Below are 25100 nucleotides of genomic sequence, written 5' to 3'. Positions count from 1 at the left end.
GATTATCTTCCTCTGCAAAAGTTGAGCTCAATTTACCTTTTACATTTTTTTTGAAAAACATGGTGAAGCCCAGATTTAATACACGCAGGAGTCCCAGACTTCAAACGAGGCCTATGGTTGAGAACGGTCCATTTTGGGCCAGACGAAGTCCAGGTTGTTTAATGGCCCAACAGGCTGTTGTGCCAAGAGAGGGGTTTCGGACGGGGAAACCGAAGGCGAATCGGACCCCGACCCACTCGGAGGCTGGACTTGAAGACAGATTCCTGATCCTTCAGCAAGGTCCGAACCGAAAGAGACCCGTGTTAATTTTTTCCGGGTCAGGAATTCCTAAGCCCTGTAACCGAACCCTCATGCAAGGTTTTAGCTTCTTGCCCTGCCGAGCCATTGCCCAAGAACCCTAACCATTCCCAAGGCTAAGCATCAGCTATCGTTTCCGATCACGAAATGGCATCCTCAGCCGCCGTTAGGTCGTTGTTCCGTTCTTGCTCGTCTCGCTCCTCTGCTTTCCGTGTTGCATCGGAAGCAAGAGCGACTCGTTCTTCATTCCGCCTCGCATCCAGAAAACCTTCATCCCATTCCACTGTCAGGTAATCTGCATAACATTGTTATTATTTTCTGGTATAGGAGAGAATGCAAGCCACATGAACATTATGCTTTTCTGTTTTTCAATCTATTTCTTTAGAAAAGTAAAATGTACTTTAAACTCCATTGCATTTGTTTTGGCACAACATTGGAGAACTTATTCGTGGTTTTGTCCACCTTTTGTTTTTTGCCTTTAGACGATTTTTCATAAACCAAACGCGGTGCTAGATTATTAGCTTAACTTTTGAACCTTCTTAATGGTAGCAAGGGTCGGATGCTTCAAAACTGGATGGTGTGTTCGTTTTTCTTATAATACGTTGTGTAGCGTTGTTTATAAGACAAATTTATGGATGGAAATTCTCTTATTTACTTAAATTAGGTGTCCTGTCGAATTGAGTTTCTGTGTGGAATCCATGCTTTTAAATTAGGTGTCCTGTCGAATTGAGTTTCTGTGTGGAATCCATGCTGCCATATCATACGGCAACTGCTTCAGCACTGATGACATCAATGCTCTCCATCTCTCGTTGCAGTTGTGGGTGGCTTCCTGAAGGTAACTTCCACACCGTTGGCGTCAATCATTGTGTTTCTTCGTATGTGATTGTTTTGTTCATGAGGTTGAAATGTGAAAGATAGTTGATCTGGTTGTGATTAGCTTGACTTAATGGGTTTGATAATATTCTCCTCTGCTTATTTCAATATTTATTAAGAACTAGAACAACCCCCTTGCGTTTGCAAGTGAGTGCCAGTTTTGTGTAATAATAAAGAAGTGGACAAAAAAACCACAAAAGCTAGTTTGGACAGTATAGAAGCAGTTGCGGGTGGCTCTTTAAGATGAAGTATGCTTCTAGCTTGAAGCTTAATCTACTGACTCCTGTTTCGGTGTATAGTTAGTATGAATGCCCATGCTGGTTGGAACTTTACAGAGGCATGGGTTGGAACTTTACAGAGGCATGGTAGAGGAGACAATTTTCTGGATTTAGAATTAAAATTAAGATCCACTTACACATCAACATGGATATAAATATTGCACCAAAGAGATCATGTAACGTGGGCCCACTGTTGGACTGTTTGGGTCGCTAGTCTTGGTTCGTCTTTAATTGTATGATCGCTTTGACAACATAAGCTTGTTTGTTCTTTTTAATTGGGTTGCTAGGATTCCTGGAGCAAACATGTTTAGTATTGCAGCCATATCTTATTCATATGCACTGAAGATGGTAGTTCTTCTAGTAGCTTGCCTGATGATTGGATTTTACTTTTGAATTAGGTAGCTAAACATCTGTAGGATTCCTTGATGTTCTTTCTTCAATTTAATCTTCAGGTTAGTGTTTCTTTCAATCCTTGGGTTAAACTTACCAGAGTCTTATGAGAAATGATATGAATGCTATTGATATACATATGAAAGGAGGCCTTTCATATATTAATTCTTGAACATATGTTTATAATATTACTACATCCGCTGCATCAATTTGATGGATTATGTCTTTAGTATTCCCCACTCCTGCATCTAAACCGTTTAGTGAAGCCATACACGCTGCTCCTCTTGTTTGTAGGCCTACAGAAGACTAGATGAAGATCAAGAAGCAAAAATGGATGATATGGACTTCTTGCTGTGTTGGGTTTTAAACAAATTTTTCTAGATCATTAGGAAGAATTACTAGATTCCTATAACCGCTGGCTTAAAATTATTTAGAGCAATTTGTGCGCTCTCCAAATTTTTATTGATTTGACATTTTGAACGGATGCACTATACGCCTTGCTTGCATTGCGTGGTGGAATATAGTGATGTCTCTATGTTTCAGTTATACTGGTCAAACTTCTTTACACTTGTAGAAGACAAATTCCAGGAATTATGAAAAATAAAAAGGGCACTTTTTAACTGATGAGCTGCTGACTTCAATTATTGTACATTTCTGTGCAGCGTGATTGTGCTGCTGCTTGAAACCTTTCATAATAACTACTATGATTCAAATCCATGCCGTTTCCTTGATTTTCTTGCATGCTAAGGGGCAATAGATAACGAAGGGTTATACTGATGAATTTTGTTTAATCAGATTGCAATGATGATGTGTGATAAGTGTTCAGAAGATTCGAGCAATCTATTATGTACAAATCAGCGTTGTGAAACCGTCACTGCTGAAAAACTAGGAGTTTTGACTGAGCCGTTGGAGGGGGAAGATGGTAAATTGGACTATGATACTTGATGATTAGACCAGCTGTACTTTTCTCTGTTTCAGACGCATTAAGGTTGTTACCTATATCCATGTCGCCCATAGTGCTCAAAATTTGGAACTCAGGCAGATAACTGAATAATAAGGGGAAAATGTGTCGCAAGTATTGAATATTTATTAAATTGCTTTTGAATTTATCCTGAATTCTCGTTGAATCGCTTAAAGATTTCGATTACGAAGTATGTGGTGAAAATGAGAATTCTGTATTACGAAGAGATGATGAAAGTATGATGAGGGCTTAAGTAGGATCGACTTGTTTTCTTTGCATCAACGATTTCGATTCAATGAGTTGGCTATATAGACTTGTGGTTGAACACGTTAAATTCGGTTGCCTTTCTTCAATTCTTTCAAAATCTGATTCGGGTATTTGTTTATCTAGATCTGTGACTTCCCTAAACGCAACATTGGCACCAGAGGACTTCGGGATTAACCAAGCTTCTTGATGCTGGTTTTCTTACAACATTTATTTTCTTACATCTGCCATCCTTCTTTTTTTATTCTCTTCTTGCTTCCACATTTCATCAAGCAAGTTAAACTGAATTAGCCACTCTGAGAACTCTGATGTCAACTGTTAAAGAATTCTTTTTGCTTTATTTTTTCAAAAAGACGAGCGAGGATGCAACCCGATGTTGCAACAACGTCCCCGCCATTATTGAACTCCACCATGGGTTAACAGTTGTATAATCAAAGTGAAAATGGGAACAGATCTTTCATCAATCTCTCATACAGCATGGAACGTGACATCAAATTGAAGCATCCATGAATCTGCTGAGTTGAAAATTTTCTTTTATTTTGCCTGGTAACAGGTCTTCTATAAAAATATTTGCTTCAGCATGTTAGGCAACTGTATTTGCTCACTGAAAGATAAATTTTACTTTTACTACAGAAATTTCAAGGCTGAACAGTCATGGCTGTGCCAAATGAATACTGTGCTGCAGTTAATAGTTCAATGGCCACGTGAAAAAGATAGAAACTCTCCCTTAATACAAAGCATTCGCTTCCTGACGCTAAAATTACTCCTCACCAACATTAACTAGTTCATATTCCACTAAAGAAAGATTGTTATCCTCTTTGACCTCAAATTTTGCTGGCTCGGTTACTTCAACACGTCCCCATTTATCAACTGCAAGCCTCATCGAGCCCTTGAACATGTCAATCTTTGCGTTTCGCAAAATCAAGGTGGCGCCTGGCTTCATCATATCCACTGTACAAAAGTCACCGGTTAATGATCCATCTACAACATGTGGACTAAACATATACTCCTGTGTTTTTCAACACAAGTAGAGAAGATGGCATTTAGCAAAGACTACATGAAGAAGTACGAGCCATCAATGAAACCATTAATTCCAGAGATCATAGAAAGATTCCCCGAAAATCATATCTTTACCAATGCACGAGCCCCATGTTCCACCCATCTTACTAGGCAAAACGCTAATTGCAGCACAAGTCCCAATTCCCAACACTGGCATGCTTCACGCTACTACAATAACTTGATAGAACAGTGTAAAACGCGGAAAAAATGAGTCGTGAAAAGAATGAAATGACACCGCATTGGTGATTTTATTGGTTTGAGTAAAATTATGATTAGCCTGTCTTCAGCATTTCTCTGGGGATATATAGTAGGTTTTAGCGAGTGCTCATAATCCAGGCAATAAAAAGACTCCTAAATCCTACTGTGACCCTTCATTTGAATCGAACCGAACTTCTTGTGAATAATGCAATGATAATTAAACTTTAACATGTTAACATACCCTGTTCGTTGCGAGCTGTGAAAATGATGGTGCCAGTCTCATCACCTACAAGACACTCAGCGATGAGTGTGGGACGAGCAGGCCGCCCAAGGACCATTGACGATCGACTGCCCTTGTTGTTGACAGTCTTCACTGGATTAGAGCTGATCACCTTCACGGTCAACGTGTGGCCATTTGTACCGGGTTTTAGCTGATCCACCTTGATAAATACTGGCTTTCTCTTCGTCGTCGCAGGCGTTGCCATGGCTTCAAGCAACAGGATTCCAGAGATTGAGGATGAAATCGATTGATCGATCAAAGGCGTCCAAGTGAAACCCTAACCCTAGTGGCTCCGTTTCTTCGGATTTGGGAATTTTGATTCATTTCCTGAGCGGAAATTAATGGGCTTTTCTACTCACCCATTACAATGTAGGTCTAAAGCGCCTGAGGCCCAAGATGCTGCCCAAAAACCACTAGGACGAACGATTTGGCCAAAAAGTGTTTTTCACAGGTCTGATTAGGATTTCCATATTAATTTTTTTGAGAGAGAGAGAGAGAGATGCTTGACATTTTTGCAGTGCTAGTGTGGCGTTAAATTTTTTTATAAATTTGGTGTTTTTCAAGAGAGAAAAATAGAAATATGGACGTGAGGATAAAAACTCAATAATTCTTATTCTTCTTGCAAGGGGGCAGGTTCATAATTAGCATATGGATTCATCATTAGTATTTGGTTCCGTGTTAATTTGTTTTAATTTTCATATATCAATATGGATGCTGTGCAATTAAACAAGTACATTTTCATGCTGGTAAAAAACAAAGTGCATTTTCCATGGCAAAGATTTTCAATTAAACAAGGGGTATATCTCACCGTTTCTCGATGGAATCATGGATTTCTTCTCTTTTCTTTTTAATCGCTGAAAAAATTTATAAATTTTCAAAAAATAACGAAATGAAACAATGATAATAAACGAATAATCGATTTTTCCGAAGTCATTTTTCGCCAGTTCCAGAGTCTAAATTGAATAGTATTTTGACAATTTTAGGAGTTTACATCTTAATAATAAAAATACGAAATACAAAGACTAAAATCTGATTATTTATTCCCAAAAATCAATCGCAGCACGCATATTATTTGATCTTGTGGCATGAACGTCCGACTGTTTCGAGTTACAAAATTTTGGTACCAAAAACAGAAAACAGAGTTACTAGAAACAAGATTTGTTCTATTCCAAAAGGCCCAAAAAAATAAAAGTATTCGTTCACTAATATTGTTTAACTTGACCGAGGCCTCTCGCCTATTTTTTAACAATAGGGCCGGAGACTTCTAGGTTCATCATGCTATTGCTCTAGGTTTACATACAATTACATTGATCTTATAAAAGGTGCTTTGGATGCACGTGGTTCCAAGTTAATGCCGGATAAAAAGGATTTATTTAATGTAGTAGAATTCTGCGATACAATTAAGAAATGAGCTATCGTCGTCTCTGTAGTCTGTATATTCATTTAAAAACCGGCAAGAACAAAAATTCAGCGGGGCTTTCACAGCAACCTACGTTCAACTGAAATGAATGAACGGAACCCTGAGAATGTTATATTGAAATCATTGCCTGTTCCACACAACCATCCTTTCCCAAGTCCGCAAGACCATGAGCTAATCTACACACATAACAAGATTTGATGTTATAACTACCCTGGTTAATAAGAAGACAATGTATTCATATAATTTAATACCTCATGCTGAAATCTTCAAACAACCCAAGTTGCTGGAAAATTTCCTCCACGCATTTTACTTGCTCATTGTTGATGACAAGAAGAAATTCCAGAATACTGAGCCCGTAGACATGAAAGCCACTCGAGCTTGAAGTGGCACCACCCTGCTCAGATGCCATGCACATTGCCAATGAATGCTCGCTTAATATATTAACCAGATTATGATCACTATGTAACAGTGACATGATAGTACTCGAGAAAATAGCGAAAACAGGCATGTGATATCAGTAAATTCCCCATTACATTTGGCCAACATAATCAATACTCGGGGGTACCCATAGAACAAAATCCTACTCAAGCAATCTCAAGACTAGAATACCATCTTTCATTTTCATTCAATAAAATGTGCCGAGAAGTTTCACAGCATACAAATTGTTTTAAACTTTTGCAGTTAATAAGCAAAAAACAGAAGTTTCTTGACGTTGGATTACCGGTTGAACTCTTATGCCCTTTAACAAGCTGAACTGAACTCATGTCATACTCACAAGTAAGATGTTATTAATACAGCATATCCAACTGGCATCTAAATGAATAGCCATGGCACAATTTTGAACTTCAATAATTACTAAAACACTGATTAAGAGTGCAAAACTTTTAATTAGAAAACAAATTTTAAAATCACCAAACAAATCTGAGGTCATGATTATATATGTAACAATATAACTAACTAAGTCACAAATTCAACATGAATTGATTTATTACGATGACATGCAATTGCCCCTAATCCAAGCAACAATCTTTAAGCCCACGATCTCTTGATGAATTGGCGGGAACAAAATCTTTAAAAAGTTAGACCTGGAGCAATGGTTTTAGAATATTTAAAATCTCCAAAATCTTGATTAAGTTTTTAAGTCTATCCATAGATGCAGTCCCTCTCTACACCATTTTATAATATCAGAAAATATCCCATCATTTACCTTGAATGGTTAAGAGATAATAAAAGGGTTATGAAACAATAAAAGATTCTAAAAGAGAACAAGTATATACGCACCAGAAATTCAATGCACTGACAGGGATCCAGAATCTAAATCCTACATAGAAAAATCAAATCAAAAGACATTAACACATAAGTAATATGCATCACCAAATCATGATAATGATAGCAGTTTCTACCAAAAAGCAGTGTGCGAAGGGCATCTTTTCTGTATTTTTCTGGAAGCTCTGAGAGTTTTCCCAGCCATAAATTGTTCCAAGCAAAAACGACAGCAATGACACAAGGTCCCAAAACAATCTGGTTTAGTAAAACCTGCCAAGAGAGGAAAACAGGATAAAGATGTAAACTAAACATTTCGTGGCTGTCAAAAGCATAAAGCTGTAAATTAAACATACCTTCACCATTATATTCTTCACTGTTGCTTTGGGCAAAATGTGGTCAAGATACTTGTACCAAGCATAAGATCCAGGGCCATATAAAAGGAAACCATAGGAAGTCATTCGCAAGGCACGTAGCCAATCATGGTCCAAGAGGTGGTTCCACAGTTCATCCTAACAAAAAGCTTTTGATCAATAATAACATTACTTACAACAGCAAAGCAATTCTTAGGAGCCCTCTTTTGACCGCAAAATGTCTAGATCCATTAAACGGGGCTTTTGACAAGATTTAACCGTTACGCTTGCAGTTTACATAAAATCCTACGATGCATTGATTGTACGGTGACTAAGTGTGTCCAGACCTTTTGGTAATCTATACAGGAACAATAGGTTGAAGTGCCTTAAAACTAATCTAAAGTAGAACGATAACTTGAAGTGATAACGTCAAGTGTCAGACCTTGTAGCATCAAGTTTCTCAACCATCTGTCAGACCAAATTCCTCATCCAAGGACAGGCTAGTGTTCAGAGTCAATGTCAGGTCCAGGAAAGGGCAATATGAGTTTAGATGACTATATTACATAACATAAGCAAAATGTTTCTAGACAATCCTCACGTATATTGATGTCATCATCGTTTAAGCAGTTCGATATTATCAAGGCAAAAACAATTCCCTGCAGGTCCATAATTTCATCTCAATTAAATAAAGAGTAGTGTGGATTTATATGTTCCTTCTTATCTCAATCCACAGAAAGCAGTTCAAAAGTCAACAATAGGAATATTACTCCTTTTTCTCACTTCATCTGAAATAAAGCACCACTAAAGTCCTACCCAAAGAGGCAGAGAAGCAAGAAACATTGTCAGGTTAGTTTCATGTAAAGCCGAAATTTAACAACTTATACGGCAACTTGTCTTAAAAATTATCAGACCTAGCTGTATTCCAATCAGCCATAGCGTCCCTGAGCCATCCGTTCCCACAGTCTTGTTATGACTAAACAATAAATTGGAAGTGGACAGATAAAATCTTCATTGCAATAAGACCAAAGATTGAAATAAATCTCCACTGACCTGACCGGCCCCACCAGAATCCAGAGCAGAGCGTTTCTTCGTAGCCTCTGCTTTCCTCCAACGCTGCGTCAGCTGAGCAATCGTATCGCCGGTGAGGGCGAGAGAGCCAGCGGCCACGGCCTGCTTGAAGGGGAAACGAAAACCGGAGCTGCAGGCGGAGTCGGCCGAATCATAGGATTCAGATTTGGAATCGAAGCGTCGTTGCCGCCGAGGACGACGTGAATTGGGCTTCCCAGGCAAAGGATTCCAGTTCCAGAGCCCGTAATGTCCACTGCCGATGGCGTCCATTTCTGCTAGAAAAGAAAACGTCGAATCGGAGTGAGTGTTTCTAGTTGAAGCGCGGCTAGAGAACAAAGCGCGCTTTATTATTAGCGGTGGCTAAGCTGTTCACTTTAGCTCGAAAGAAGGAAGAATCTGAAAATTTAAAATTTTATTTTTCAAACAATGGTATAATTTCTTTTTAGTAGATTGGGACCAGGGACTTGACTCTGGGGTATTTTTGGTACAAGGAAATGGGAGAGGATGTGAGGAAAAAATGTAAATGAGTTGAATTTGGGGAGAAAAAAAATGTCTCTAAATAAGAATTTTGACAGACAAAATAGATCCATTTAAAAAACCAAGAAAATGCTGCAGGGGCAAAATTTCAAGCGTTATTTTCCGGTGGGAAAATCGTGGCCAGTTTCATTGTTATTGTAGGTTTGAGATTTTTTTTTTGGTGAATAAAACTGGGTCTAAGCCCATCTCATTACTTTGTTGCCATTTTTGGACAAGCAGCCCCTACAATATCCCTATACAACAAATTTCTCACTTACTGAGGAGATTCCTCAAAAACATTAACAGCCTCACTCGTCTCAAAGCTAGGGTTGGCAAAATATTAACAACAGGAATGGAACTACATTTAACAATAAAAAATTTAATTCCAGAATCTTTTACAGTATTTAAACCTATGATGACTCTCCAAATTTTAGCCCTCACAGCGGAGCACAAACTTAACTTCTTAGCAAAGCCTTTATACCATCTTCCATTACAATCACGGATCAGTTTACCACATCCTGCAAGATTATTGTTCCCCTTAGCTGCTCCATCAGTATTAAGATTCATCCATCCCTCCATAGGCATTTCCCATATGATGTTCCTCTCCTGTTTCCTCCCCCCACACCACCATATTTCCCTAAAGTAAATAAAGTTTCGTTTACATAATGATCAGTTATCATTTTTGGGTTTTCTGGCCACCTAAACTCATCCTCAAATATACTTCTATTCTTCCAATTTCACAGTAGCCAATAAGTATGCCTAAACTTGTTGAGGAGGTTTGAGATTTAAAAAATAATAATAATAATAATAATAATGAATTGAAAAATAACCGTGTGTACCATTCTAGCTGCAAAAGACAATTAAAACCTTGGGAGTAACGCGTACAACGAAAGGCGAAAATAAAATCCAGCCACATCAAAGTGGCAGCATGGACGCATAACGGGTAATATCTATGTTTAGGAGGGAGGACTGGGTCAGATACTGCAGGAAGAGAGCGAAGGTCACGACACAGTGCAACTTCTGGTGGTAAACATTTGAAGATGCATATATGCGTATAGCTTATTATAGACAATCATAAAAAAAGAATGGGGACACGAACTACGAAGTGAAATTTTTTAAAAGACGATTGGCTAAAAGGTTGGCACACCCACACACACACACATATATATAGAGAGGGATTGGTAGAAGATAGACAGAGAAGAGAACAGAAGAAAAGGGGAAGCCAAGAAAGGAAGGAAGATGGAAAAGTGGAGGGAAATAATGGGAGTGTTCATATGTGGGATGCTGATCATGGGAATGGCGATGAGTGGGGCAGAAGGAGCTGAAATCGGGTACGGGGCACTGGGTAGGGACCGGTCCCTCGGATGCGGACCCCTTTCCCGATCTCAATGCCAGCAGCCCAAGGCCAATCCTTATAACCGAGGCTGTAATCCCTCTGAAGACTGCCGTACCGGCAATTAATATTTAGAGTTGGACTAATAGTTCCGGCCGTCCAGTCACTCGGTTTCCACCTCGAGAATTTCTAAATCAGACGGAACATTTACATCTTCAAAAATCGAAATAACCAATGGAGTAATGTGGTTCAGTTTTGATGAATTTTTTATTTAACAATTTATTCATGATAATATTATTGATATTTTTCCATCTATGAATTGATGTTACAATAATTTAATTTTTATGGTCTTCTTTTATTAATTGAAATTTATAAAACGATTTCGTTTGTTTATTAGTTTTTGAGTTTGAATGACAAAACTTGTCGCCCTGCCTACGCGAGAACCGCCCCTTTCGATGAGAATTGAATTGCGATGTCCATAAAGTACGAAACCATACTGATTTGTGGATGCCCTGTAAATGATGAATGCAGCCAATGTTTATAAGCTTTAAGTAATTAAATTACACAAATTTAAAAGGAGAAATCGCTAAAAAAAACTCTAAAAATTAAAAAATTCCATATAGGAATCCGTTTATAAAAATTATTATCAAAATCAGTACTAATATTATAATGAGTTTCTGTTTATAATTTTTCTATTTTCAATATCTTTTCTTATGATTTTTCCAATTTAAAACTTGATTAAAATGAGTTAAAAATAATAAAAATATAAAAATATAATTTATTTTTTCAAATACATTTACGGAGAGAATAGTAAAAAAAGAATAAAAGAGAATGAGTAGAAATAGAGACTAAAAAAAAGATATATAATTAATTAGAGATGAAAATGAAAAAAAAAAATTAAGCGTTTATACATCTTCAAAGGATAACTTATAAAAAAACCAATTTATTTAAAAGATTGAAGCTTATGAAAAAAATGGAGAGAGAGTATATATTTAGTAAAGAGTATGTGAATTTGATTTTACTATCTGAATTAGAAATTTGAGTTTTAATATTTTATCATTTAAAAGATTGAAGCTTATAAAAAAAATGGAGAGAGAGTATATTTTTAGTAAAGAGTATGTGAATTTGATTTTAATATCTGAATGAGAAATTTGAGTTTTAATATTTTATTATTTGAAATTATTTACTATATTTGAAAAGACATATAATTACTACGTACTCAGGCTATTAAAGTTAGCACACGTTCAATTAATAAATACAACGCTTGTTGGAAGTCTCTCGGCTTCTTTGCATGACGTTCGAGGGATTGAAGGCAAATTTACCGTCTGCGAATCTTCACTCGCGCCTTGGACTCATCCATCTCCACTCCGCGCGTGTCGCCAAGTGTCATATATGTCTGCATAGGAGATAATATGAGATATGATTACCATATGTAGGCATTTAAAACTAGAAATAGAAACTAGGATTGTAATTGAAACAAATCATCAAAAAGATATTTAGCATAAATAATTATTTATTATATGAGATTAGACAAACTTACAGATGTAGGATTAGAGAATACCCTCTCCTCCCGTGGTATTATCCAATCCCATATACATGAGTTTGTCCAATCCCATATAATAAGAAATATCTCGTACTAAATACTTTTTTAATAGATTTTCTTAATCTTAATACCAATATCTACCCATAATTTTCAACGCTTTGTACCAAACGGGACCGTACAGTCTTGTAAAATATTACCACCTCCTGTACTTGATATAAAACTTAGTTTAGTTAACTAATTTAAATATATTAAAAAATTAAAGCTAAATAAATTGCTTGATTATATCATATGTTACATGATCTCTCTCTAAAATACTTATATGCATCATTTGATTGTATATCAGTTCATAAGACAGGCACATTAATTTAGAAATAAATAATAAATAAAAATATTTTAAAGTAATTTATTAAATTTTCTTAATTTCTTCAAATTAGTCAAATAAAAAGACAGGAGGTAGTATATCTCTACATGCATCAAATGGTTAGATGGTCAGATGTATAGAGGTATGCATGCATATATGAATCCCATGCCATACATACGTGTATATAGAAATATCATTTGATTGTATATCAGTTCATGAGACTGATAAATTAATCTAGAAGAAAAAAGATAAATATAAGTATTTTAAAATAATTTATTTAGTCTTTTTAATCTCTTCAAATTAGTTTAATGAGAGTGCTCTGGAGGCGGAGGAGTTAGTGTTTCTCTGAATCCATCAAATGGTTAGATGGATAGAGGTATGCATGCATATATGAATCCCATGCCATATACACACATATATATAATGGGTAATATCTCTATTCAGGAGCGAAGACGGAGGGTCAGATACCGGAGGAAGGGGAAGGTCACGACACAACACACAACGTAACCTTTTTGTGGCAAATATACGAACATGCATGCATGCGCATATACAGGGCTTATTATAGACAAGGATATATATGGAGTGAGAGATTTTATGGGAGGATTTACTAAAAAGTTGACATACATACATATATATGTGTGTGTGGGGGGGAGATTGGTAGAAGGTAAATAGACATACAGATAGCTGGTTTAAAATAATAAAAAAAAAGACATACAGAGAGATTGGAGAAGAAGGGAAGATGGGAGAGTGGAGGGGAATAATGGGAGTGCTGATATGCGGGATGCTGATAATGGGAATGGTGACGGGCGGGGCAGAGGGAAAGGAGATCGGGAACGGGGCATTGGGTCGGGACAGAGGGGTCGGATGCGGTCCCCGATCCCAGTCTCAATGCCAGAAACCTATCGCCAATCCTTACACCCGAGGCTGTGATCCCGCTCAAGGCTGCCGTTCCAGCGGTGATCAACCCCCGCCCCACGCCCGCTAATAATATTTCCCCCGCTTTTCTCCGTCGCCTTCTCGCATCTATCCCTCTTGCTCCCTAAACAGCAAGCCATTTTCCCATTAATAATGTGGTCAACTGTAAAGCTCTATGTTACGGCCAATCATTAATTCAATTTATTCCTTTTTTATTTATGTTTATTGTTCTCCTACTCTCTTCACTTTGTTCTGCAATTTTATTTAATTTACCACCTTTTATTAACAAATTAACCTGCACAATATTTTAATGACATAACCAACGCATTCGTGTTTTACTCATTCCTATGGCAAAATGAATGCGACTGAATCATGGACACAACACTGCGCAGCCAATTTGTGTTATTTTCTTTGTTCCTAAACGTGTGAGTTAGATAATTAATTTATACAAATTAATAAATCTAATTGAATCAGTTATTTATAGAAAAATATGCATTAATTTTTTTAAAATATTGTTTTTAATTATTTGCTTGGGAAACTACTGAAAAACACTTTTAATAAGTACAGTTATCAGGAAGAATTTATACAAAAAAAAATTATAACTTTCAGAAATAAAATGAATTGATATTTTGTATTTAGAATCAAAACTAATTTTGATATTGTAGAAAGTATTCATTTAGGCAGGATTGACTTGCTCGAGGAAATTAGAAAATGACGCGGCTCGAATTGAAAACTCACAAAATCAAGCCTTTGAAGTTCTACTGGCAATAGAAAAATTTCTGTTTCATATCGTGTTCAAGTCTCGAGCTTTCGTATGCCATTTAATTTGCATCTCACAGATATTTTCTAAACACATGGCCTCTGTTGACAAGGGAAAGGGGTCTGTCTTACAGTAGTATAAATCGTTATATTCTAGGCGAACTAATACATGTAATGATCACAAAGTTCACAGATAATACTACACCTATAATTAATATAAAAACTAGTTAACTAATTTGAATATATTAAGAAAGTTTGTTAATTTAGTTATTTGTAATCAATATGCATAATGTCTTTTCTAAAACACCTTCATTAATCATGTGTATTAGCTAGAATTAGTATTTGATGAAACATTTAACATGTGTAATTATTACAACTTACAAAGACTGTTTTAAAAAATAAATAAATAAACATAAGGGGCAAAGTGGATCCTAAATCCTATATTTAAGATCAAATTAAATATCAAACTAGCTATTATATTAAAAACAAGATGCAGTATTTGTTCTAATTATATGAATGAGACAATATTAGTATTAGTTGGGCCAACAGTAGAAATAAGACAAGATTAATGGAATAATTAAGGCGTGTAATTAAAGCAGAAGGTAATTAATACAAAATCTTCACACACATTAAACTTCCAAAGCCTTTAATTTCTTTGTTTGTTTTTAAATTTTTGACGAACACCTGCCTAATCATGAAAAAATGCCTTTTGTTGGCCACAGGAAGCAGCACAGCTGGGGTTGAAGCCAATGCGCCAATGGCAAAGAGCTCCTCCACCTATTCATGAAGATTGTAATTTTTTTTCCCAAAAAATTAATGAGGTGAAATTTATTGTCTATTATTATGTGTATAGTAAAATCCTATAAAATACCGATACTTATAAAAATATGTTGAGTCATTATTCTTGCCAATATAACATTTTGAAGTATGGAGTTTCCACAGAGTTTTGATCAGTTTTGCCATTATTATTTTGTCACTCATCACGACCTTATACTTAATTAGACGTGGTGAGTACTGATAAATAAATAATTAAAGTAGGGAGGGAAAAAAGGGTGACCTATGAATCCCATGCATATACGAACGAGTAATATGTATAGGTAGCGATCAGGAGGGAGTTACGGCTCAGAGAGGAGTCGGCACCATCAGGGATAAGACTTATTATAGACCAAAATAAAGAAAGAAAGAAAAAAAGAGAGATTATATAAAGGGAGGATATAGCCGGACGCAGCAGAATTGTAGAACAGATCAGAAGAAAGAAAGAAGAATGGGAGGAAGAGGAGGGAAAATGACGACGACGACGATGGTGGTGGTGGTGATGGTGATGGGAATAATAATAATGGCAGGAGCAGAGGAGGGGGAGGAAGAATACATAGGCTACGGCGCAATGCGTCGAAACACAGCAATTGGTTGCAGCCCCAGAAACCCAGCAGGATGCAAGCCTCAACCTGTTAATCCTTACACCCGCGGCTGTAATCCCTCTCAAGGATGCCGCTCCGGCGACGACCAGCCCATCCACCATTGACACCATCCACTCTTTCCAAATCTCATTATTTTTCTTAACATGTTTTCTAATTATAAGATTTTGTTTGTAATTTACAAATAAGATTTTATAATTAGAACCGAAAGTAATATTAAACTTTAACTATATATAGATATATTCTTTTCATTCATACCGTTGTATAGTTTCTTTGTAACCACGAGTAAAACATAATTATCTAAACGGTTCAAATTAAATTTTAAAAAACGTTTTACATGTTTTATGGTCTCTTAGATTTTCACGGACATGACATTTGATGCGGCCGGGTAGAGATCGGGAGAGAGACTGTGTTTGTTGTTAGGTGACATGGAAATAAGCAATGACATTTGTCTTATGTAGTTTGGGAGTGTAGCATTCCCATTGATATGTATATTATTCATATTCTTGGTCGACTCCAATTACCTGATACAAATTATTAATGAAATTATTCTTTTGTATTTTTTATTATTCTCCTCCTCTGATCTTCTTTTCTAGGGACTTGTTTGGCAGAATATTAGAAATCATTTATAAACACATTTTATATAAATTGAAAAAAAAACTCTTTTCACATACTTGAATTACTATTAAAAAAATACTTATAAGCTATTTTAGACCAGCCCTATGTCTCCCAATTTTGTTCTGCAACATATTTTGTTTGAGCGTTTCCAAATGAATCTTTTTATGCAACTCTAATAACTAACAAGGCAATTCACAAAATTAATCTTAATCACTATCGTCAACAAGGGAAGACGCGTTCTCGAGGCGGGATGGGAATTCTCTCCGTTCAGCCAACTGACTGCAGTGTACGTAGTTGATAAAATTCAGCCATTCTCCCACCAAAAATAAAAAATAAAATTAGTCGGTGATTGGATGCCGTGTTTATCTTTTGGTTGAAGAGAATGATGCTTCCCAGAGCTTGAGGAATGCAGAGCGGCTTGTATGACTCGCTCACCTGAGTTTTTCCTTACCCTTCTGCAACGATTCATCAAGCACACCAGATTGGTCGCCCAAATCCATTCCCAGGTAATCATCAATGGCCACCTCCTCCATTACTCTAATGCACCGTCACATCTAAGATGGACGAGCACTCTGTTATACAACGCCTTGATCAGAGCTCATCACATTTCTGGAATCTCTCACAAGGCCCTTCTTCTCTTCACCCACATGCTCGCTGGCCAAGTCCCGCCCAACGACCATACATTTCCTCCCCTCATCAAAGCTGCTTCTCCCTCTCCTTCTTTGGGAAGAGCTCTTCATACGCAAGTGATCAAGCGGGGCGTTCTAAGTGACCAGTTTGTACAGACCACTTTTATTGCTCTCTATGCTCGTAGTAACAATCTAGCTTATGCTTGTAAGGTGTTCGATGAAATTCCTCATGTCTGCATCGTGGCGTGTAATGCAATGCTTCACGCTTTCTGTACACATGGGGATATGGAGTCTGCCATGTCACTCTTCGAACGCATGTGTAAGCGGGATGTTGTTTCTTGGACAACTATGATAAATGGGTTTGCAAGGAGCGCCAAGTTTGGCAGGGCCATTCAGCTTTTTGGGAAGATGATGGCTCATAGGGATGTCTTGGATCGCTTGGTTATGCCAAACGAGGCTACGTATGTGAGTGTCCTTTCGTCCTGTGCTAATCTCGATGGCAAGGCAGCACTCGATTGTGCTAGGCAGCTGCATGGATACATTGTAATGAATGAGATCTTCTTGGGAGTTTTTGTGGGAACTTCACTGGTGGATGTTTATGGGAAGATGGGTTGCCTTAATTATGCTGTGAATGTCTTTAACTGTATGGTTTCCAGAGAGGTCTGCACTTGGAATGCAATGATTTCTTCACTAGCTTCAAATGGTAGAGAGGAGGAGGCTCTGAATATGTTTGAATATATGGAGGCCGAAGGGCTGCGACCCAACAGTATCACCTTTGTAGCAGTTCTTACTGCCTGTTCTCGTGGAAGACTTGTTAAGGAAGGACTGGACTTGTTTAGATCAATGTCAAATTACTATGATGTAGTACCATCAATGGAGCACTATGGGTGCGTGGTTGATCTTTTGGGAAGAGCAGGGCATTTGGAGGAAGCAGCTGACATCATAAATAATATGCCTTTTCAGCCGGATACGTCTGTTTTGCTTGCTCTTCTGAGTGCTTGTAGAATTCATGGAGCTATAAGCCTTGGAGAAGAGATGGGAAGAAAGCTGCTTGAGTCTCGGACACAACATTGCGGCCAATATGTGTTATTATCAAGCATCAACGCAGATAAAGAAAGATGGGATCATGCTGCTGATATGAGGAAAGAAATGATGCAGATTGGAATTCAGAAAATTCCAGCATTCAGCATGGTTCATTTAAAATAATTTCCTCCCTTCTCAACCAAATGACCACCCAAACGGATACTTGGAGAAAGGAGGAGAAGAACGGATACTTGAAGAAAGGAGGAGGGGACCAAGTTCTATAATGTTGCATCTGAGTATTAAATCGTAATCAACGATAGTTAGGGCTCCTGACAGTTATTTTAGCTATCCCTGTCAAAATTAGGTGCATGTAACTCTAGTTATTCTTAAATGTTGCAACTACTGTACTCAATGGGTAATGCCCATTCATGTTTCTCGACTGTGAATCAGTTAAGCCAGTTCAAAACGATGATATATTAAGATTTTTTCCTTGCATAGTTGAAATATTTGTGCACATCTATGATCATATTACTAAATTATACTTCTTGATCATATATGGCGGAAAAATATTGAACATAGGCCAAAGCACATTCAACCTCTTCACCAAATTACTAAGAAGGGTTCCATATATATCATCAGTAATATACTTATTGATGTGTTAAGTGTCAACATATGGCTAAGTGCTAATATTGGCAGCAAAAGACTTATTGCTGCTGTTTCTTTTCCTTTTCCTCAGTTTCTGCCACAACCAACTCTTGCTGCTCCTTTTCCTTTTCCTCTGTTTCTACCACCACCAGCGCTTGCTGCTGTTCCTTTTCCTCTGTTTCTGCCGCCGCAAGCGCTTGCTGCTGTTCCTTCTCTCCCACTTCTTCCCCATCTTCTACTTCTTGCATTGCATGTTGCCGAAAATATCTAAATATTACGAGCCCTATAAATGCTGAAAAGGAAGGAGTATTATATCGTGAGTCAACCAAAGTTGAATAAGGAGCCAACATTTTTGGCCCAGGTAAATATTGACTTTAATTTCAGCAAATTGGTTGGTTTTCGTACATTTTTAAGATAGATGCTTAATAAGCCATTCAACCTTTTGCAGGTGGGATTCAAAGTTATTTGAAGAAGTGCAGCTGACCAGTTACTATCTTTGCTGCAATGAATTACAGTCAAATCTCTGGCTTGGAATTACCTGTGAGGATTCGGGTCTTTATACATGATAGATTCCAGAAGACTGTGACAACCGATACTACCACTAACTTCTTGTGAGTGCAACCATTCCACGTGTCCATCAACCGCAATTTGAAGCATTCAGCTGCATCACATATTTTTCAAAAGAAAATATTTTTCAAGTATTGAAAAGTGGGAAAGACCTATATGTTTCCACGAAGCGGGAGGATTATACCTCTGTGGCTCATCTGAGCAGAGTAGCAAGAATAAAGCTTTGGGACACTGAAGCTGACAAAAAATCCTGTGATTCCATATTGCAGAAAAGCTAAGATATTTATCGACAGAACTCATATGTGATTGCAACTTGCAAGGATGATTATGTTGTTTCATTTTTCTCTACAAACAGGCTATGGAGTCCATTAGGTACTCACCGATGGCACACAACCTCCAAAGTGTAATAAGGTGGCCATACTCTGCTCCTAGAAGAAGGAAAGGAACTACCTGCATCGATTAAAGACTAGCTGTTTTAACGAATTGAGCAATTTTAGAAATGATCTTTGAAACTGAAAGATTGGTCGTGGGGGATTACCTTCAGGGTCATGGATGGTTCCCCTGAGAAAAGCTCTCGTATCTTTGAAATTGCAAGATTTAAAGCGGGAAGAATCAATTTTGCGAGACGTAAAATGTCATCTTCTTTCAGCTTCTCTTCACTCTTCTTTTTTATCTGGTTCCTGAAATACAAATTTTGAAGATTTAGAACACATCCAAAACAAGGATAGTGGACTATGCTGGATAAATATACATGTTGGAAGGTTTTACCTTTGACAGATAGAGTTTGAGATGAAAGAAACACCCAGATATAGAATTGCTAGATGTGACACGACGGAGAATACGCTGCAATCACGAGTTTAAGAATGCTTTAGAATTTTCGCTGCCTGATTGGAAAGTGGAGAAATTGAACAAAACAAAAGAAAAGCAGAGAGAAGTTGCAAACCTCAAGTTCAGACCATTAGTAAAGCAAGAAGATAAGAAACAGAGGAAGCCGAAGCCGAACCAAAGGGTTGATTTTGATGTATCTTTCCACATAATCAAATCAGTTATGAGCTGTCCAATACGATCTAGATTACCTCCATTTTCTTCATCAGCCTCTGAACAACAAACCACGCAGAAAAGAAGAGGGAAACAGACAAGCGCACATTAGCTGCCATATTGGAAACGTTTAATTTGAAGGCTGAAGCAATCAAAAATCATTTAGACATACTTGGAGATGAACTTGAAGCAGGGACATAGGGAACCAAACTCAGTTTCTCCTTCTTAGATCGCCCGCTGTTCTTTCTTTTCCTAGGCTTGGCATTCTCATCTGCCAACCCCGTATCTCTCTCTTCTCGAATCTCAAGCTCCGATCGCCTCCTTGACCTTCGAGAATTCCTCGGGGATGCTAGCGTACCCATTTGGGCTCCTCTACCTTTGCATCGCCGATGTAAGCCAACAGGCTCCACGAATTCTTCCGCCATTTCAAGCCGATCCGTGAGGCGGGTCTTAGACCTCCTGCGAGGCGAAGGTGAAAGAAGGAGGAGGTCTCTGATGGGAAGTGAGGGAGGAGATTTGAGAGACAAGGCAGAAGGTGATAGGGATTTGGTGGGAGATGAAACGAGGTCAAGCGAAATGCGAAGGGACTCTTGGTGTGCTTTATCCCCAATCCGGGCCAAGCGGGAGGAGGATTTGTTTCGAGACTTGTCGGAACGATGATATGGAGGCGTAGAAGGATCCATTAATGAGTGAAATCCTGAAATCTGATGGCAAATTTAATTGGGAGTAACCGTTTCATAGAGTTTCGGAAAATTTGGTGGCAACATTTATGGGTTGTCGTGGAGATCGAAGTTCTCGAAAGTAGACAGTGAGAGTGTAGTAGCCGTTGGAGAGAGGCGGGTCTTTTTTGAAATTTAGCCCCTTTTCAACGGTAAAATGCCTACGAAACAACTTATGCTTATTTGAGCGGCGGGGTAGTGGGGTCAATGAGATGGACCCGGTCATGGATGCCTTTACTTTTTACAAAATAGTAGTAATAATAATAATAATAATAATAATAATAATTTATCAATTTTCTTGTTTATTTTTCTTTTCTATAAAGAAAGAGGACTCCGTTGCCCTTTTTATTACAACAACAAAACTCAACTTTCACTATTATCAAGACAGTGCAAGCAACTCAAAATCAACTATCAAGAAACAAAAGTACAACCTCAAAAGAAAATATTCAAATGAAGAAACTAAACTAATTAACCAACACCAAAGGTAGCAGAAGTAATGTCTTCATTTTAAAACTTCTTCAAACTTGGTGGAGTCTCCAAATCCAATCATCAAGACATGACCCTTTCAATGAAGTTTTGGCGACTCAATCAGCAATCAAATTAGTCTTCTTAGAAACCCACATTCTTATAAATTCTCTTATTTGAAGGATGTTCTCAATTATAATATCACTTCTCTAATCAGGAGAAGTAATACAGTTAGCAAGGGAAAGATTATCTATTTCAAAAATAACATCATATTTCACTGATTTCTCTGTACATATTCCATGGCTCCCAACATTGGCCATGGATGCGTGAATATTGGCCATGAATTCATCAAGAAGCCAGCCATTTGAATCTCTAGCCAGAAAAGAAATTGCTGCTATACCAGACTCACAATTAAAAGCACAATCTGTAATTATTTTTAATGAAAGAGGAGTCCATTGCTAGAATAAACAATAATACAGAATCCAATTGTAGACATCTAAACAAGTGATGCATCTTGCCAGTATGTACTACCTCCAATCCTAAATATAAGAGTTAGTTGACTAATTTGAGTATATTAAAGAAATAAGTCAAATTAGTTATTTGTAATAAACAAATATTGTCTTTCCTAAAATATTCTTACTAATCGAGTTTATTGACTAAAACTACCATTATTAGACGAACTATCTTGAAAAAAAATAGATAAATATGGGAGACAAAATGGATTGGGGTATTATATTTGAGACTAAAATAAAAGTCAAACGAGGTATTATATTAAGAACCGGAAGTAGTATATATCCAAACAAATACTAGGAGGTAACTACAATTACAATTTAATTAGTACCTGCTTATAGTGCGCTTTCATGTTTGTTTTAACAGAACATCCAAACTCATTCCAACCATCAGCTACATCAGAGGTCTTGGAATCTCTCCTGGTCCCTCTCCCCAGTTCCCTCCTGCGCCACCAGAACTACACACTACAACACTTTGATTTTATGGTTCTGTGCATCTGAGATATTTACTCACATGCCACTTGTTTCACTTGACAGTAGATAATCATTTTCCTACACTGCAGCCGGGGTATTCAATGGATGTCTTGCGAGTGAGAGTGATTTAGGGGGGAAATTACAAAATACCCCATATCAAATATGGAGAGAATTTGAAATTGAATTCTCCCCTACATATATAATCCAGTTTTTTTTTTTAAAAAAAAAGGGATAGAAGGAATGCTCTCCGGACTTCTATATATTTTCGTGTTCTTTACTTTCCTCAATTTTAATTTGTCAGTACTCCAATAATATCGTCCTATAAATATGAGAGTGAAATATGATATAGATGTCCCATATAAGTAGTTTCAAATTTTAAGAGAAAGGCTTTGTAAGCTGCATCTGACATGTAAAGATGACCGAAACTGTTCTTATTCCTTTCTATCTTCATTAATTTGTATCCTTCTACACATGAAGTAAACTGTCTCCCCTTTTAACGTAGGCGGTCCAAACTTAGCTCATTCCATTTTTCTCTTCACGGTCAGTCTCTCTGGTGCCGTACAATACAATTCCGTGGCCATATGTCATGTAACAGAACAAGAATAATATGTCCACAGTCTTACAATACAGGTGTACTATATTAGATTTCCTTCTTTAATTTGGACTAACTATTTCATTCCTTGTTATTTGATGCAAAACATTCGCATCTGTGTACTTGCGTGTGTTACATACATTCTCTTCCTCAAATATAAAAGTTACAAGTCTTTAATTAAAAGCCGCCCCATCTGCAAAATCTTAACCATTGGTATAATTTGGTTGTTGGCTCCTTCAAGCGCTCTGGGTTCATTGTGTTTGTACAAGAGCAAAACTTTCTGGCGTGGTTTCTTCTTCTCGGCAAAGAAGTCTCTCGATCATATGGGTGATCTGGGGATGAATTAATGTCATCATATGCAAGAAGACAACGTTGTAATAACCTGCTAAAAGACTTTTGTTCTTCTTTTTTTTTTCCCTCGTCACCAACCATTGTCAGGAAACAATTAAAAATACTGAGTCCTTCATCAGAATTATTCTGTGCCGAGACACTGCAGAAAGAGAGATGACAAGCTAGAAAACGTACCCATCTAGACGTGTCGGCAGTATTTTCCAGAGCCGAAGAAAGTCACAAGAAGCAAAAACACAGTATGGGCTTCTTGTCCCACGAAAGGCCTTTGGTTTTAATTCTGTGCCATAAAAACAGAAATTAAAGTCCAACGAGAGACACATCAAATCAAAAGGTAAGGCAGATAGCTAGGGGACCTCACACAAACCTCTATCTATGAGGGAAGGGTCGTTTTAGCATGGGTTGCTCCCCTATCCCACGCCATTTCATGGCAGGGTTTTTGGCTGGCAATCACTACCTAACCCTAATGGCCTTGTCACCAAACCCCACCAAAAGAGTTATTCCAAACACACCTTATGGGTTATATTGCCCCCACCACTGTGCCTGTCTAGGATATAATTGAGCTGGCCTCCTAGGAAACAAGTATTATTCTATCAGTATCAGGGAATGGTGCCCTATACTAACAGCGCCCTAGCTCAGCTACTTTCCTGCGGAGGATTCAATTTTCTTCCTTACTCAGCAATCAATAGCAACACGTATATAGATCTGTATTTTATCGCCCCTCTACCTATTTTGGATTTATACTCCAATATGGTATTCTGATATTGAAATGCTCTCTCCTCTCTTAAATTCTTTGCGTCTAGCTAGAATCCTCTCTTAACATAACCCTACTTTTGATTATACTACATATATGGGCGAAGTGCTTGGCAGTAAGGTTTTATGTAAATGTGAATGCCGACCTTGGTCCAAGGGCTTTGATCAGCTACATTACTTCTTAACTAGCATTAATGAGTTGGAGGTTTTTTGACTACAAGTCTGGCACGTAGCTATATATGAATGTAAGAGAAAATGAGAAAGGAGGGTAAAAAGGGAGGCAAAAATACTGTTCAAGAAGCAGGTTAATTTGGTTAGCACTGGATAGAGAATCATGAATCAATGATTCTTTTTTTTTTTTGGTGAAAAATCAATGATTCCTTTTTGCTGACCTCAGACACTGTCACTTCTTCGAATTTCCGGTTTTTCATTCTAAATAAGTAAACAAAGATAGTTTTCAATATTACGAGAGGTTAAATTTTTATTTGAAGAGATTGATTATAATTTTCTTGTAACTAATTATGTTTTTTTTTATTTTTTAGTCATAATTTTGAAATGTTTATTGTAAATGGTAATGTTAATTCAAAGAATTACAGTTTATTATGTATTTTTTCCTCTCCATGAGTATTTAGTTATTTTCCCGTCTTTTCAGTTTTTATCATTTACAGTTTCCACTCCAAAAAACATTAGAATAGAATCGTATTCCGATTACCAATTCACAAATGTGTTCTCATTGTATTTATTATCTTATCATTTGAATATAATTTCAACTCAATGGGCTTTGTTTCATTCTAACTATTGGATGCAGCAAGTCCTTGTCAAATTCGTGAACACTCGATGTGCTTTATGAACGCACGCAAACAGATACAGATGCATACACGTATATATGATTGGCAGCTTGATTGCTATCCTTACTGGATTAGAAAAAATATATATAAAATAAAGAAATAGATTCATCATAAGGTGCATGAACCCTACTCAAATCATCAAATCAATATAATGGACATAAAATTTAATTGATAGTGTGAGTCACCCGTATACGTGTTTGCTGTTTAGGATAAACATGCACGTTCTCGTTGGGATGGCTTGAAAAAACTGGTATATTTTGAAACTTTACATAACACAATTCCTTATCTTCGTTATGTTTAACTGCGAATGCAATTACTAACAAAAA

General features: G+C 37.2%; 5 protein-coding genes across 11 annotated transcripts; 2 read left to right on the top strand and 3 right to left on the bottom strand.

Annotated features, from left to right (window-relative positions):
* Positions 1-362: 362 nt before the first annotated feature.
* On the top strand, positions 363-3538 carry LOC114720221 (protein NUCLEAR FUSION DEFECTIVE 6, chloroplastic/mitochondrial). Of its 6 annotated transcripts, none has more exons than XM_028905846.1 (4): positions 363-587; positions 1011-1132; positions 1847-1900; positions 3190-3538. In XM_028905846.1, the coding sequence occupies exons 1-3, from the start codon at positions 445-447 to the stop codon at positions 1852-1854; spliced, it is 273 nt and encodes a 90-aa protein (XP_028761679.1). In that variant the 5' UTR covers positions 363-444; the 3' UTR covers positions 1855-1900; positions 3190-3538. The 6 variants fall into 6 exon arrangements, with proteins under 6 accessions (XP_028761679.1, XP_028761678.1, XP_028761676.1 ...); XM_028905845.1 differs by lacking the exon at positions 3190-3538 and adding an exon at positions 2634-3058; XM_028905843.1 differs by lacking the exon at positions 3190-3538 and adding an exon at positions 2133-2465.
* A 108-nt stretch (positions 3539-3646) lies between these two features.
* Positions 3647-4919, bottom strand: LOC114720220 (uncharacterized protein At4g28440-like). The gene is made up of 2 exons (XM_028905840.1): positions 4562-4919; positions 3647-4014 (listed from the first exon to the last, which is right to left on the bottom strand). Exons 1-2 carry the CDS (start codon positions 4803-4805, stop codon positions 3824-3826), a joined length of 435 nt encoding a protein of 144 aa, XP_028761673.1. The 5' UTR covers positions 4806-4919; the 3' UTR covers positions 3647-3823.
* A 1054-nt stretch (positions 4920-5973) lies between these two features.
* On the bottom strand, positions 5974-9036 carry LOC114720219 (protein Mpv17). 2 transcript variants are annotated; one of them, XM_028905839.1, is made up of 6 exons: positions 8687-9036; positions 7640-7795; positions 7424-7556; positions 7302-7341; positions 6272-6414; positions 5974-6191 (listed from the first exon to the last, which is right to left on the bottom strand). In XM_028905839.1, the coding sequence occupies exons 1-5, from the start codon at positions 8972-8974 to the stop codon at positions 6327-6329; spliced, it is 705 nt and encodes a 234-aa protein (XP_028761672.1). In that variant the 5' UTR covers positions 8975-9036; the 3' UTR covers positions 5974-6191; positions 6272-6326. The 2 variants fall into 2 exon arrangements, with proteins under 2 accessions (XP_028761672.1, XP_028761671.1); XM_028905838.1 differs by having other exon boundaries at positions 5974-6196; positions 8687-9035.
* A 7550-nt stretch (positions 9037-16586) lies between these two features.
* On the top strand, positions 16587-18083 carry LOC114720204 (putative pentatricopeptide repeat-containing protein At1g10330). Its single transcript, XM_028905819.1, has one exon. The coding sequence runs from the start codon at positions 16587-16589 to the stop codon at positions 17997-17999; it is 1413 nt and encodes a 470-aa protein (XP_028761652.1). The 3' UTR covers positions 18000-18083.
* A 205-nt stretch (positions 18084-18288) lies between these two features.
* Positions 18289-20784, bottom strand: LOC114720241 (reticulon-like protein B17). The gene is made up of 8 exons (XM_028905870.1): positions 20239-20784; positions 19972-20125; positions 19797-19871; positions 19567-19708; positions 19409-19478; positions 19213-19278; positions 19000-19122; positions 18289-18753 (listed from the first exon to the last, which is right to left on the bottom strand). Exons 1-8 carry the CDS (start codon positions 20747-20749, stop codon positions 18521-18523), a joined length of 1374 nt encoding a protein of 457 aa, XP_028761703.1. The 5' UTR covers positions 20750-20784; the 3' UTR covers positions 18289-18520.
* Positions 20785-25100: the final 4316 nt, after the last annotated feature.

The sequence above is a fragment of the Neltuma alba genome, unplaced genomic scaffold (genome assembly GCF_004799145.2).
Source record: "Neltuma alba isolate B1F8T4 unplaced genomic scaffold, ASM479914v2 tig00011970_pilon, whole genome shotgun sequence".
In the NCBI taxonomy this organism is placed as follows: domain Eukaryota; kingdom Viridiplantae; phylum Streptophyta; class Magnoliopsida; order Fabales; family Fabaceae; genus Neltuma; species Neltuma alba.
This window is presented reverse-complemented; position numbering and strand designations above follow the sequence as displayed.

Excerpts from the sequence above, each read along its gene's own strand:
- LOC114720221 (XM_028905841.1), top strand. The coding sequence starts at position 445 with ATGGCATCCTCAGCCGCCGTTAGGTCGTTGTTCCGTTCTTGCTCGTCT. Across the intron at positions 588-1,010 it reads TCATCCCATTCCACTGTCAG|GTGTCCTGTCGAATTGAGTT; the intron begins GTAATCTGCATA and ends CTTTTAAATTAG. Across the intron at positions 1,133-2,633 it reads TTGTGGGTGGCTTCCTGAAG|ATTGCAATGATGATGTGTGA; the intron begins GTAACTTCCACA and ends TTGTTTAATCAG.
- LOC114720220 (XM_028905840.1), bottom strand. The coding sequence starts at position 4,805 with ATGGCAACGCCTGCGACGACGAAGAGAAAGCCAGTATTTATCAAGGTG. Across the intron at positions 4,015-4,561 it reads CACAGCTCGCAACGAACAGG|TGGATATGATGAAGCCAGGC; the intron begins GTATGTTAACAT and ends ACTTTTGTACAG.
- LOC114720219 (XM_028905839.1), bottom strand. The coding sequence starts at position 8,974 with ATGGACGCCATCGGCAGTGGACATTACGGGCTCTGGAACTGGAATCCT. Across the intron at positions 7,796-8,686 it reads ATTCTGGTGGGGCCGGTCAG|GATGAACTGTGGAACCACCT; the intron begins GTCAGTGGAGAT and ends GCTTTTTGTTAG. Across the intron at positions 7,557-7,639 it reads TGAAGAATATAATGGTGAAG|GTTTTACTAAACCAGATTGT; the intron begins GTATGTTTAATT and ends CTCTCTTGGCAG.
- LOC114720204 (XM_028905819.1), top strand. The coding sequence starts at position 16,587 with ATGACTCGCTCACCTGAGTTTTTCCTTACCCTTCTGCAACGATTCATC.
- LOC114720241 (XM_028905870.1), bottom strand. The coding sequence starts at position 20,749 with ATGGATCCTTCTACGCCTCCATATCATCGTTCCGACAAGTCTCGAAAC. Across the intron at positions 19,872-19,971 it reads ACTAATGGTCTGAACTTGAG|CGTATTCTCCGTCGTGTCAC; the intron begins GTTTGCAACTTC and ends TCGTGATTGCAG. Across the intron at positions 19,279-19,408 it reads TTGGAGGTTGTGTGCCATCG|GATTTTTTGTCAGCTTCAGT; the intron begins GTGAGTACCTAA and ends ATGGAATCACAG.